At 31.8% G+C, this 14,787-nt stretch overlaps 1 protein-coding gene across 9 annotated transcripts in view; it reads right to left on the bottom strand.

Annotated features, from left to right (window-relative positions):
• Vps13b (vacuolar protein sorting 13 homolog B) overlaps positions 1-14,787 on the bottom strand; it is a 728,055-nt gene that overhangs the window by 607,780 nt on the left and 105,488 nt on the right. For all 9 annotated transcript variants that reach the window (XM_087190742.1, XM_087190740.1, XM_087190746.1 and 6 more), the window contains one exon: positions 13,628-13,752. In XM_087190742.1, coding sequence (XP_087046868.1) covers positions 13,628-13,752 — 125 coding nt within the window. The remainder of the gene's footprint in view (positions 1-13,627; positions 13,753-14,787) is intronic.

Below are 14,787 nucleotides of genomic sequence, written 5' to 3'. Positions count from 1 at the left end.
ATAGAAAATACTTAGGAAAAGTGTATGCATAGATACAGGGTATAAGTCACTGCAGTGATAAGATTCTAATGAAGAATGCCCAACTCGTGAAATTAACTACAAATCATTGAACTTTATGCTTAAAATAGGTTAGTTTTAGGGGAAGTTTAATCTCAATAAAGGGTTTTTTATTTATTTATTTTTTTTTTTTTTTTTGGTACTGGGGATCGAACTCAGATCCTCGCGCTTGCACAGCAGGCGGCAAAACCACTGAGCTAAATCCCCAGCCCAATAAAGGGGTTTTTAAATGAACAATAAAAATGTACTTGAAGATTATTATTAGTTACTAAAATTTTTAACACTAAAACAGTGTGATCTCAAAGGAATAATATCCAATTTAAACCCACATTTGTTAGGCAAGTACTAAGCATTAGCTATTACTAGACAATATACAAAAACATGATCAGAAAGCAAATATGCTCACGGAGAACTTAATATCTACCATAGCCAAAGAGAGTTACAGTTCACTCAAACACTTAGGGTACAGAAACCAAATGCAAGATTCTTGGCTGCTTATCTCCCTAATTCCATCTAAGCATTTCCACTTTGAACTTTTTACATATTCAGCTCTAGAGTAAAATTTCATCTAAAGAAAGGATCCTTAAAAACGAAAAGCCACTAAATTATGTGAACTTCACTATACTATCAAAAATGAAGGTCCACTTATTATGTTAGACATCCTAGCACTTGAGAGCAGCAATAGAGCACAACAGCACAACCAGGGACCTAAATTCAACAAAGTACTTACATTAAATAAAAAGAAAATGGCTATGATAAGAACAAAAGATACAGGTGTAAAATAGATAATCACACTAGAAACCATGAAGTTGAGCATGGTGGCTCATAGCTGTAATCCCAGCACTTTCGGAGGCTGAAGCAAGAGGATCACAAATTCAACCCCACACTGCGTAACTCAGTGAGACTCTGTTTCCAAAACAGTTTTTTAAAAATGATAGGGATATAGCTCAGTGTCAAAGCCCTGGTGGGGTGGGGGGAGCGAGATGTCCAATTCGAATACAATGCAAAGTTACATTATACTTTTCCTCTTCAATACATATATACTGTATAATCATTCTCCATGAGTACGAAACCTGGAAACCCTTAACCTGAATAAATCTACTTATTTAATCAGCCTGGAACACTCAGAGAATGCCTTAAGAACTGCTAACCCCTGCATCCAGCTAGCAACATTTCCAGTTTACTTGAGATCCTTTTTCCTTACGTAAAATTTACAAAGAGTAAAACAAAAGAATCCTAACTGTATAAATAGTTATTCTCACAAATACTCATGCCATTGTTATACAATTTAGGTCCCTGGTTGTGCTGTTGTTATATTAAGATATAAAACTTGTGGGCCAGCAATTTAGCTCAGTGGTTTCGCCACCTAATGCACAAGTACAAGGACCCCAGTTCAATCCTCAGTACAAAAAATATATATATATATAAAAACTGCCATCTCCTCAGATATTCCCAAGCAATCCTTCATATTCCATCCTCTCAGAAGCAATCATCTTTTATTTCACAGCAAAACAGCTTTTGACTGTTCTAGAAATTCAAATAAATAGAATCATAGAGTATTTCTGCAATATCCTCTTGTGTTCAACTTTTCTCACTTAGGATATACAATTGTGTGCACTGATAGTTGATTTTTCTAAATTTATTATTAAATCAACCATATTAATACATGCAACTAAAAACATTTTCTTTTTTGGCTTAGTCAAAGGAAATGGTATGCAATCTTTTCAAAGAAAGGTCACCTATTAGTTTTATAAATGCCATAAAATATGTTCATTTTTAAAGTTGAAAAATAGGCAATAGTTAACATGTCCAAAAATCATATGTGCCAATCACAATTTAAAAGAACTTACACTTGTTAACTCATTTAAACTTCAAAATAACCCTAAATTAGAAATCATAAATTCCTCTTTTATAAATGAAGAAATTAAGGCCAAAAACAAAATAAAGTAACTTTCCCAAGGTCACAAGGCTAGTAGGTAGACAAGATTTTAATGCAAGCAGTCTAGTTCTGAGGTTCATGCTCTTAAAAACTACACTACATAAACCAGGTATTACTCAACACCAATATAAAACCATCATAAGCAATTTAGCAATAGCTCTAGATTTTCTGCAAGAATTGCTTGAAAATATAAAAGGAAAAATTTTGTACTCTATTCTGTAAAATTTTTTTCACTCAATATATATCAGGAAATGCTTTCTATACCAATGTGGGCATTGGAATGCCCACCCACATGAATAAGTCATGGTGTTTGCATTTTCTTTCTTCATCTTCTCAGAATTTGAGCAGCTGTTCTTAAATACTGGTATACACATACATCTGCAGCCAAGTTTGTCTGACTTGTTTTGAAAGATAGTTCTAATTATGTCTTACCTTTACTAGATTACTTTGCTTCACACAGCTTTTACTATAAAGATTCAAATCTCTAAAATATTTTATAATATCCATCATAGTTTGTCCCACTTGGCTATCTAAACTCATCTAAAATATCATCTTTCCTATCTCTTTACCCTCTTCAATTTCTCGCCTTTTAGCCAGGCTTTCATACATTGTTTCCCTAGTCTAACCACTAAATATCATAGAGCTTAGATGCTGAGACAAATGATACCTTTTCTGACTAGGTATCATTCTCTTAATATATGCCTTCATAGGACAACGTTCTTGCTTTTCACTGTACTTTTCACATAACTGATTGTATAATGCATTGTGGGATTATTTAATAGCCCTCCATTCCCAAAACAATAGTTTTTATATGAAAGGCATCAAGAAAAGTTTTTTAAAAGTAAGTAAGCCATTACCAGAAGAAATTTAGAGAGTGCTAAATATTAACAGGTTCTTGTAGGAAACTGACAATGGATTTCAAGTAATAAATCATCACAGAACACAAAGTTATTATCAAGAACCATCTAATGGTTACCAATATGTTAGTAACAACTTCATTATCACCAAATTAAAAGAGGCCTAAATACATATTCCAAGCCCTAAAAGAAAACAGCCGCCAACCCAGATTGATGTACCCTGCAAAACTTTCTTTCAAAATGGATGGAGAAATAAGTTACTTTCATGACAAACAGCACCTTAGGAACTTCATGAATACCAAACCAGCACTCCAAAGAATTTTACACAATATCCTAGGAACAGACATGGAGGATCACAACCCCAGGAAGCAAAGCAGAATGAACCCATCTGTCACGACAAGAAATTAAATGTAAAGGGGGAGAACCCAACAAAAAGAAAAAGTCATGGCAATGACAAGTCAATACGTTTCAGTTAGAACCATCAACGTTAATGGTCTCAATTCACCAATCAAAAGAAAGAGACTGGCAGAATGGGTCAAGAAGCAAAATCCAACAATATGCTGCATTCAAGAAACACACTCAATTCAAAAGGAAACTCATAGACTGAAAGTTAAAGGGTGGAAAACAATACTCCATGTGACAGGAACCTGAAGAAAAGCATGAGTAGCTATGCTCTTTGCAGATCAAGTAGATTTCAAACCAACACTGATTAAGAGAGATGAAGAAAGACACTACATCCTTGTAAAGGGAATAATCCAAGAGGAAGAGATGACAATCATAAATATCTATGCACCAAACACTAGTGCACCCAACTATATAAAACAAATACTAACGGACATGAAAAGTCATATATGCACTAATACAATTGTAGTGGGGGACCTCAACACCCCACTGTCACAAATAGATAGATCAACTAGACAAAAAATAAGTAATGAAATACTAGAACACAATCGAACTCTTGAACAAATGAACTTAACAGATGTTTACAGAGTCTTCTACCCCACAAAATCACAATACACATTCTTCTCAGCTGCATATGGGTCATTCTCCAAAATAGACCACATATTCACAAACAGAACATGTTTAATTAAGTGCAAAGGAACTGAAGTTATCCCCTGTATATTATCAGACCGTAGTGCGATAAAATTGGAGATCCAGACCAAAAGAAACTCAAAAAATTTCATGAACACGTGGAAAATGAACAACACACTTCTGAATAACCAATGGGTCACAGAGGAAATTAAAGAAGAAATTAGACAGTTCCTTCAATTAAATGACAATGACAATACAACATATTGGAATCTATGGGACACAATGAAAGCAGTCTTACGAGGGAAATTCATAGCAGTGAATACGCATATTAGGAAAACAGAACGAGCCCAATTAAACAACCTGATGCTGAACCTCAAGCATCTACAAAAAGAAGAGCAGGACAACCCCAGAGCTCATACAAGAGACGAAATTATAAAGATCAGAGGAGAAATCAATGCAATGGAGACTAAGAGAACGATACAAAAAAATCAATGAAGCCAAGAGTTGGTTCTTCGAAAGAATCAACAAAATTGACAAACCCTTAGCCAACCTTGTCAGAAAAAGGAAAGAAAAGGCCCAAATCCATGCAATTAGGAATGAAAAGGGTGAAACTACAACAGACCCAGCAGAAATCCAGAGGATCATCAATACCTACTTCCAGAACCTATATCCCAATAAGATGGACAGCACAGAAGAAATGGACAGATTCCTGGATACATATGAATTACCAAAGTTGAAGGAAGAAGACCTAAAAATTCTAAACAACCCAATATTAACCAATGAAATTGACAATATAATTAAAAACTTACCAACTAAGAAAAGCCAGGGCCCTGATGGCTTCACTGCTGAATTCTACAAGACATTTAGAGAGGAACTGCTGCCACTACAAGGTGCTGAGTTCAATCCCCAGTATCAAAAAGAATTTGAATGTATTATGTACATGCACCAATTCCCTGCAATGAATGTAAACATTATGTACTGCAAACATGTATTAATAAAAGTCAAAAAGGAAAAAAACTATTACAGAGAACTTTAGAAAATTACATTCTATAGAATTCTGAATTATGATATATATATGTATATATTCTCAAGTGTAGTGTAGTCATGCTCCTGCTACTTTTATAATTTTTTAAATAACTCCAGAGACTTTATAAAAATAAAATAGAATACCTGAAGAAGTAAATTGTGTATGAAAAATTAAGTATTCATCTTAAAATATAATTTCTCTCCAAAAATTAGTTAAAAGAAAAAATGAGATAAAAATGTAGAAATACAAACTCAAATACCACTCAATTATTTAAATATTTGCATTTACTTGGACATCAAAATAGAAGACAATCTGATGCTAGATTCTAAAAAAGTTTTCTCTTTAGATGCTAAAATCTAACCAATCATTTGTTTCAGAACATAAAAGCTTTATTTATTAAAAAAAGAAAGATGAACAAAGCAAAGCAGAGGATGGCTGCTTTAGCTAGCATTTGTTCCTTAAACAGAAATTCGCTCAAAAATATGTTGTTTTTCTTAATATCTTTAAAATTTCAGTTAGCTGATCTAAGAATTTTTCATTAATTAAATTCTAGTTCATTTTAAGATTTATTTGAAAATGAACAACATGTTAGGTCCTGAAGCATAATTGTACATATGAAAAATCAATTAGTCAAGATACAAAAATGATAAAGTGCTATAATGAAAGGACTAAGTATTTTGAAGTTCAGTAAACTTACGAAGGATTTAAATTTTTTAAAAAATACCGCTCACTGCCAACTACTCATTTTCCTAAGAAAAGCAGACTAGATGAGTTTTAAATGCCAATAATCACAGGGCAAGGAGCACAAACACCACTTCCACTTCTCTAATTTCTCAAAAATTATGATAAAAGCCTAGGCATATCTGAGGATGAAGAAAGTCTAAAGACCCAAAGGACAGTCTTAGAACTTCTCAAGTCTGTTAAAGCAACAAGGTGTGAAACCCCCTCTTTCAACTCTAGAATTTAAAAATCTCTGAGTAACTGTAAGGATAATTATTTGTAGACCTACATACATCTTACTTGGTTAAAGAAAACCAGAGAGATTCAGAATAAAAAAACAAAGTTCACTATTGATATATACTATGTCAAGAATAAACATCCAAATCATTTTATTAAAAGAAAGAAACCTGACAGAAAACCACACATTGTAAGCAAATTTATAGAAATAAAAAGGAGATTCATGGCTGCCTTGGATTGGAGATGAGCACTATAAATGGACAAGAGGCTCTTACTGGAGGAATCAAAATTATCTTAAACTGGCATATGGTAAGTTATTCTAAGTCATAAAATTGTATACTTAAAATGGGTGCATTTTATGCTACATAAAATATACCTAAATAAAGTTGTTTCTTTTTCAGTTAAGAAAGCTACTCCTATAGAATTCTACATAAGAATTAAAACTTATTATCAATTTACAGTACATCGGTGATGAAAGGATTGCCAATCTTGTGTGTTGATTCAGATAGAAATAAACTGAATTTCAGCTTCACAATTTACTACTTATATGTGTGTAACAGTTTGTGTACACAATGGCTATAACTATCTCATTCATAAGGATGTCATAAAGTTTAAGTAGAATAATGTACAAAACACAATTAACATTGCTCCTTGCACATACATTGGTAATATTGAGTTATTAAAACCATTCCCACAAATTTCTCATATAGCCCTTATCTAAACTGAAAAATTCTGTACATGAGTTTTTAAAAATACAAATTATATGCAAAGTAAAAATGTAATACTAAACACATTTATCATAAATTATGATTATAAAGTATTGATACCATTTGAAAGCTCTGGCAAAACCTCAGTAATTCATAACCAAAGAGAATACACGAAAAAGATAATAATGAGGCTGGGATTTAGCTCAATGGTTCTGTCACCTGCCTTGCAAACACAAGGACCCGAGTTCAATCCTCTGTACCAAAAATAAAATAAAATAATTATGAGAAATCAAATTTTTAGAAAAGTTTACATTAAATCCAGAATTATCAAGTACACCCTAAAAAACTCAATTCAACAGTAACTGGAAAATGTTTTCCAAAAAGTGGAAAATAAAACAATGATATACTAATTTATGCAAAGATTTTTTCATTTATCTGCAAAATCTTGTATTTCAACTCTTATCACAGTTTCCTCCAGTCCTAATTAGATGATTTTCAGTTCTAACATGAATCATTAAAAAAAAAAAATGAATCATTAAGAGAAAGTAAAATATTATGGCAGCAGAAATTCTTGCAAGACCTAGGATAGCAAAAAGGACAATTTTTCAACTAGATTTTAAAAGACAATCTGCAACATATGAATTTTTCTCTCCTTAAAATTCCCTCAATTAAAAGAACACGTATTTTCTGCTGTCGTGTGGTCAAGCAATTTGCCTATACTGCTTACTGATGTACCCCTGCAATGACTGGCATTCAGCAGTCATTTTCCATATATCTATAAAACAGACCTGAATGAATAATGTAAAAAAGCAGATAATCATAGCAGAAACAGTTACTAGAGTTTTTACTGAAATTGAGAAGCATTATTTTTTTAATATCTACTTATCCTATCTATCCTGTTCTCCCTGGCTTTTTCATCATCTTAAAAAGTACTCTTATAAAATAGCCTTAAGGGAGCTAGTTCCTCACTTCCAACAGTTAAGGACACATCAAAAAGATGTCCAGATGGGCCAAAAAGTAGGCTAGAAAGTAGGCTATCACCAATCAGCCAATAACTTTATCTATAACGTCTTCCCCAGAACTAAGAAACATAAATTTCTGTTATCAACTACCACCTAGTTTATGGTATTTTGTTATAGCATCCTGAAAGATCAAGGTATGAGCCAAAGTTCACTTGATTTAGTTTTCATTCCATTTAGTAATGCTAAACTTGTCTATATTCTAAGATTCAAATCTAAATGTGAAGTACTGTAGTCTACTAAAGTATTTAACATAGTTTTGAAATATGTTTAAAATGAGAAAAAAAATTAAGTAGGAAAAGATCTCCAACTCTTTCCATACTCTAGAAAATTATAAAATTTTTCTGTTATGTGACACCCATTATACAAAGGGAAGGAGCAAAGACATCTGGAAAGATAATCTTGTAAACAACCCAAAGAAGTCTAATAAATTCATGTCTATCTCCTTCTCTACAATTTAAGTAGAACTATCCCAAATATGAACTTCACCACTTTTGACTTGGTCAAACTATACTAACTGTTAAGAAAAAAACTATGTTGTTTTTAAAAGATAACTATTCTAAGCAAAATGCAAAAGATATGTGAAGTGGTGGGCCGGGGATTTAGCTCAGTGGTTCCGCCGCCTGCTTCGCAAGCGCAAGGACCCGAGTTCAAGATATGTGAAGTATGATCAGCTTCTAACCTTTAGAGTTAGAATAAGATAGACTTAACACTAAAAGTAATATGATCCCACAGAATGGGAGAAAATACAGTAATGGAAATCATGTATTTGATAACAACTTAACTTATAAAACATTTAAAGAATATCTAAATCTCAAAAATAAAAAAAAACTAAAAAGGGGCAAATAACTAGAATGGACATTTTCTCAAAGCCAGAAATGGTGAATTAAGCACATGAAAAGATTCTCAAACTTACTAATTAGGGAAATGCAAATTCAAATCACAAAGAGATACCACTTCATAGTCATTAGAATGGCTATTAGCAAAAATGAAAGTAAGTGTTGACCAGGATGTGCTGAAATTCAATCCTTGTGCATTGCTAGTGGGAATATAAAATGCTAGAGCCACCTGGAAGTCAATAATTCCACCTCTAGGTAAATACCCAAAGGAAATGAAAGTAGAGATTTAGTTGAACACATTTTCACAAAAGAGTAACTCCCATTACCAAAAGGCTGGGGATCCCAAGTGCCCACTGGTGGATAGGTCAGTAAACAAAATCATAGGATACACATAAAATTCAACCTCACAAAAGAATTACTGAATGAATAAATACATAAGTAATATAATTCTGATACATGCTCACAACATAGATGAATCATTAACACACTAAGTGAAATGAGCCAGATGCAAAAGACAAATATGGAATGATGATGATTCTACCTACATAGAGGCCTAGAACAGTCAAATTTATAGAAAAAAAGAATAGTAGTGGAGCTGGGGGAGGATGTAATACAGAACCAGTTCTTTAATGATACAGATATAAAAGTTCTACAGATGTAGTTGTAATATACAACAATGTGAATATACTTATAATACCACTGAATTTTACACTTAAAATGGTAAATTTTGTTACGTATGCTTTACTCTAATAATAAAAATAATTTTAAGGCAATATGGTACAGTTGAAAGACACTGACTCAAGAAAGATAGGATCTGCTGGGGATTTAGCTCTGTGGTTCTGCCGCCTGCCTCGCAAGTGCAAGGTCCCGAGTTCGATCCCTGGTATTAAAAAAAAAAAAAAAAGAAAGAAAGATAGGATCAAATTGAAGCAATGATATACTCACTGTACTAGTAATTTGACCTCTCCAGGAGTCAGTTTTCTCATCTTTGAAATGAGAAAGTTCAATCTTAGTAGTTTTAAAAAACATTCAGTTTTAAGAGAATGTTAATCACAAAAGCAGACAGATGAATATAAACAAATGGGGGGGGGGATCTATCACAAGGAGCATTAAAAGTATTCAACTCTAGACTTGTGACCCCTATCAAACTCAATTATTAAAAATAGGACAGTGGCCAGGGATTTAGCTCAGAGGTTTCGTTGCCTGCTGCGCAAGCACAGGCACAAGTTCGATCCCTGGTACCAAAAAAATAAAATAGGACAGTGAAGCACACAATACATTAAGCCCTCAATACAAATAGCCCAATCCCTATCATAACATGAGTAATTGAAAAATGTTTAATGAATGGCATTTAATCTCCCTAACACAACTGAAGCTTAAGAAGGAAAACAGTAATGGAACAATAAAGAAATTCATTCAAACTGCAAACTTAACTTTTCAATTGAAATTCTAGATCAAGAACATGTAAATTAGGGCCGGGGATTTGGCTCAGTGGTTTCGCCACCTGCTGCGCAAGCAAGCGCAAGGACCCGAGTTTGATCCCCAGTAGCAAAAATAAAAAAAGAGTCAACAAGAACATGTAAAATATCAATCTTCATGTAATGGAGTACTCTACAGCAACAAAAGTAAGCAATCAAAAAACTACATTCCACAGTTTGGATAAATGTCACACACACTGATCTGAGCAACCAAAACTAGTCAAAAGGGAATATATAGCATATGATTATATTAAGTACAAGAACAATCAAACTAATCTATGTTATCAGAGATCAATAGGGTGATTAACCTCAGATGAGGGAAAAGGGGGAGAGGCTTTGAGACACTGGTAATATTCTGTTTCTTCATCAGTGTGCTAGTCATCACAGTTCAGTTCAGTTAAAAAAAAACAACCCTGAACATATACATTCATAATGAATGCACTTTTCTATAGGTATTACTTCAATTGAAATTTTAAAAAATAAAGTTAATTTATTATTTTTGCTCCATTTTTATTTTTCTAAAAGTTAAATCCAATAACTAAAACCCAAAAGCATCATCACTTTAAAAATGCTGAAAATAACATTCAAAGGGGACACTAAGGCTTGAACCTGCTAGTGGCAACAAGGCTATAATATTTTACTGCCCATAAATTAAATCTTTTTAAAAAGTAAATCCAAATATAAGTTATTGCTCAAATTTTCTGTCATTATTGGTCATTGTGCCTTTTCTACTATAACCTAAACACTCTTCAATCTTTTCCTAAAGGACCAACAGAATGAAATGTCAACATGATAAGAGCTAGTGAACAAAAAAAAATTTTTTTGAGAAGCTTATGTTTGAGTACTATACAGTATAGAATGAAAAATATAATATAGCCACAAAAAAAATGGGAAAATAAATTCTAACTTTGCTTAAGAGTTTGCTCATTGAAGCTAAAATATAGTAAAAATTTTAAATGGGAAATTTTCAATGTTATATTAAACCACACATTTTAAAAAATTATTTACAAATCTAATTATACTAAACATTCTAACTCTGAAACCATACATAATTAACAGTCCAGTTTAGAAATAATTATAAATGAAAAGTATAAGGTGTGATAAAGAATATGGTGTGTTTAAATAAAAAAATTAGGGTATAAGATACATTCCCATTAATCCCCCTCAAAATACTCTCCCACACTTCAAACACACTTATCCCAGCATTCTTGCCATTTCTGAAGCGTATGGCAGTTCTTTTCCATGTCTTTAATTGTGCTGTCATGGCTGCCTTTATGTCATGAATCAAACAAAAACTTCTACCTTTCATGGTCATTTTGACTTTGATTTCCGGAAAGGCCAGAAGTCACTTGGTGCTATACCTGGTGAATAAGGTGGATAAGGAAACACAGCAATGTTTTCACACCCCACCTTTCCAGGTGAACAGCATGTGGCAGCAGCATTCACCATTTTTTTGTCACACCTCCTAAAGACCCTCATGAAAGAGGAGTTCTACAATTGCTTCAGAAAGTGGCAAAATCAATAGATGCGTTCAAAGTGAGGGGAGATACTCCGAGGTCAATTCATGGCAATGTGTCTTTTATTATAATAAATCTTTATAAATTTAAACATCATATTTTTGATCACCCCTTGTATAAACTATTTTGCTCATTTACATAAGGTTTGAATTTTCACTGATAATTCCAAACATACTAAATACTTTCACAGTAGGCTATAAATGTCACTGTATCAAAAACTGTGGGCAACAGGAAAAACATTATTTCTATTATTAAATGACATATATACAAAGAATTATATTTTACTTTTAAAATGTCTGAATATGAACTTTTAGAATCCAAGTAGAATACCATGAGTAAGAATAGAGTTGACATTAAATGACATAATCTAGATATTCTACTAAAATAATTCACCCTGAGAGTTAAATAAAACTCTCAGTCTTCAAGCTGATTGTGATTTAACTCAAGTACTATATAATTAGTTTCTCTGGCGTTTTATTGCCTTCAAAATGCACTTAGCAATATCTAAACTTACTGAATTTTGTTATTTTCAAATTAAGAATTGTTAAAAACTATTAAAGATAACATTATCTATTTATTGAGAAAAATAATTTAAAGAAACAAAAAGCAGTATGTTTTTGCAAAGCACAGTGAAAATATCACTGGAATAATGTATGAGCGGTTTTACCTAGAACAAAAACACAAACACATCCAAGTAACTATTAGCATTCTGTCTTTTGTATCAAATTGGAGTATGTTCTTTTAGGTGTTTGCAGACATGTTTTAGATCACATATGACAATATTTGCAGTAAACCCTACATATCCTTAAAATAAACCTCATGTATTTAAATGTTTAGTTCTTTTGATATAAAGTGAATAATTCATTTTGGAAATTTTGGACATTTTGAAGTTCATTTTTCTAAAATAAACAGCACTATTAAAATTATTTAAGACTTGTAAATAATCAGGGTATCAGCACATAACTGAGATGAACATTTTTAGAGATACTTAATAAAACTGATATGGATATATCAACTGTGATTAATCCCATGGTATTTCTTATAAATTAGAATATCAAATTAGGCACGAATGTAGTCAATATGCTATATAGATGCAAATAAAAAGTTAAACTGTTATCTAAATAGCCTAATAAGTGACATATAATGAATACAGGTAAAGAAAGAAAAATGAAATTTACCAAGAGAATTATGAAAAATGACCTTTAAATGTCTTCATTTTATCCAATAATTTATTCCAAGCCTTTATTACAATTTCTATTTTTATTTTAAATTATCCGGCTCAATAAGCAAATCTCCTTAAAAATGTATGCACTCGTGTTACTAATTTCATTTTGAAAGTTACACACTATTGAAATAACTGAAGTATTTTAAATGAATTAATACCTATTTTTTTCTGAAAGTTGTGCCACTTATAGTAAAAAGCTAACAGAAAATATATTCTGAAAAAATATGATTACCAACCAGGATGAAAGAGTAAAGATATATTCTAAATAATAAAATTTTTAAAATTTTAAAATATATAAATATTTCAGTAAAAAACAATTTCAGATAATTAAATACTATCTCATAAATTTAAACAATTATTTTTAATAAATTAAAGGTATTGCTTTAAAACACATGATTTTAACTAAAAGCAAGTAAATATTGCTTTTCTTTCTGTAAATTTCTAAATTTAAGGAAATATGATCTCCAAATGAGGCAACTCAATCCTAAACACAAATGATACCAATTAAAAATCAATTTCTTCCAAAATGTAGCTACTAAACATGTCAGATAGAGCCAAACTTTATGTAAGGGTATAATTTACTTAGTGGTTATGAATATGTAAAATTATTTAACAGACAAGTGTTGGCCTTAAATATTAATTAAAACCTTTCTTTAAATATATTCTCTCTCAGAGAAAAAGGCACTTGCTCTTATAGTTCCAAATTACACTCTGAAGCAGCAACATTTTACTGTATCTCCAACACAGATTTATTCCTCCCAACAGTTATAACCACAAAAATATTGTGAACTAATACATTTCAGATACTTAAAAGATTTTTATAGTTTCAGTAAAAGACAGTACAACTTCAGATGTTTTTCTAAAGTTTTACATAAAACTAACATATGGCCACAGGACAGATAGATCTGGTTTTATTCCCTTCTGAAATTATGAAATGAAAAGTAACAAACACATTTTAACATGTAATACGTACCAGCAGGTGGGGAGTTTTAGTAATTTACCATAAAGAGCAGTGCTAAAGGTGGGAATAACCGGTACAGGTAAGCAGTAAGATCCGCTACAATCCAAAGATGTCAGTCCTGCCTGGAAGCCAAATATCTGAAACAAGAAGAAAAGATCCAAATGTTCACAAAGTTTTAATAAGCACAGGATGAAATATGTCAGTTTCAACTTGCTGTACAACAGCTGCATAATATGTTTCAATGTTTTTTCCACTTGCCAAACAATCAACATTTTCTTTTCAATTTAACATTAATTAAATCAAGAGATCCAAATATATAGCATTTTTCATATCCTTAAAAGATCACTGCTTTTGACATTTTTAAGTTTCACATTTTATTTCATATAACCTCATTTCATTTAACCTTCATGTAGTGTTTTATTATCTGCTGAAATTTACATATTTTCCAAAAATATACCCAGCTGACTGCATTCTCCCCACTGTAAATTATAAATTAAATAAAATGTTAACATTATCTAACTAAAAGTACAAGAACTACAAGAACAATCTTAAAAATGTATTTTGCCTTCAACATTCATTAATCACACACAAAAAGGATATCCAAAACTACCCTAAGTTGTTACTTCTTTCTCCTTTCTTTTGTGAAAATAATTGTAAAGCTGAGGTTTTACACTCTAGGAAATCTGATACATGGTATAATTACTCTTCCTACGCTTATACTTAAAATAAGCGGCTCACACTAAAAAATTGTATAAGCAATCCCTATTTTTCCAGGACATGGTAATTATCTTAATAGAAAGAAACATTTCAACAGTATATTTTATATCAAACACTGCAGAGAACTGATGTTATTTCTGTTCGGATTATTTTCAATACAATAAAAGATGAACATGTCATACTAAAAAGACTGACACACAGGAACACAAAACAGCACCACTGCTTTCCAATAACATACAAAGCAATGTAACTTCAACATTCATCTTTAATTATTTTGTAATCCCTGGGTGTATATTCCACTGACTTCATAGCTATCAAATCAATCTCTAGGATTAATATTAACTGATAAACACTGCAAAAAAAAAAAATTTTCAGATACAGTATATTTATTCAATGATCATAAACAATGATCAATTTCTTTAAAAGAGAGCTGAGGGTGAACATACCTCAGTGGT

This window comes from Heterocephalus glaber, unplaced genomic scaffold (assembly GCF_053883595.1).
Source record: "Heterocephalus glaber isolate CG9 unplaced genomic scaffold, H.glaber_assembly_v1.0 deba00001555, whole genome shotgun sequence".
NCBI lineage: Eukaryota > Metazoa > Chordata > Mammalia > Rodentia > Bathyergidae > Heterocephalus > Heterocephalus glaber.
Note: the sequence above shows the minus strand (reverse complement) of the source record. Positions and strands in the feature narration are given on the sequence as shown.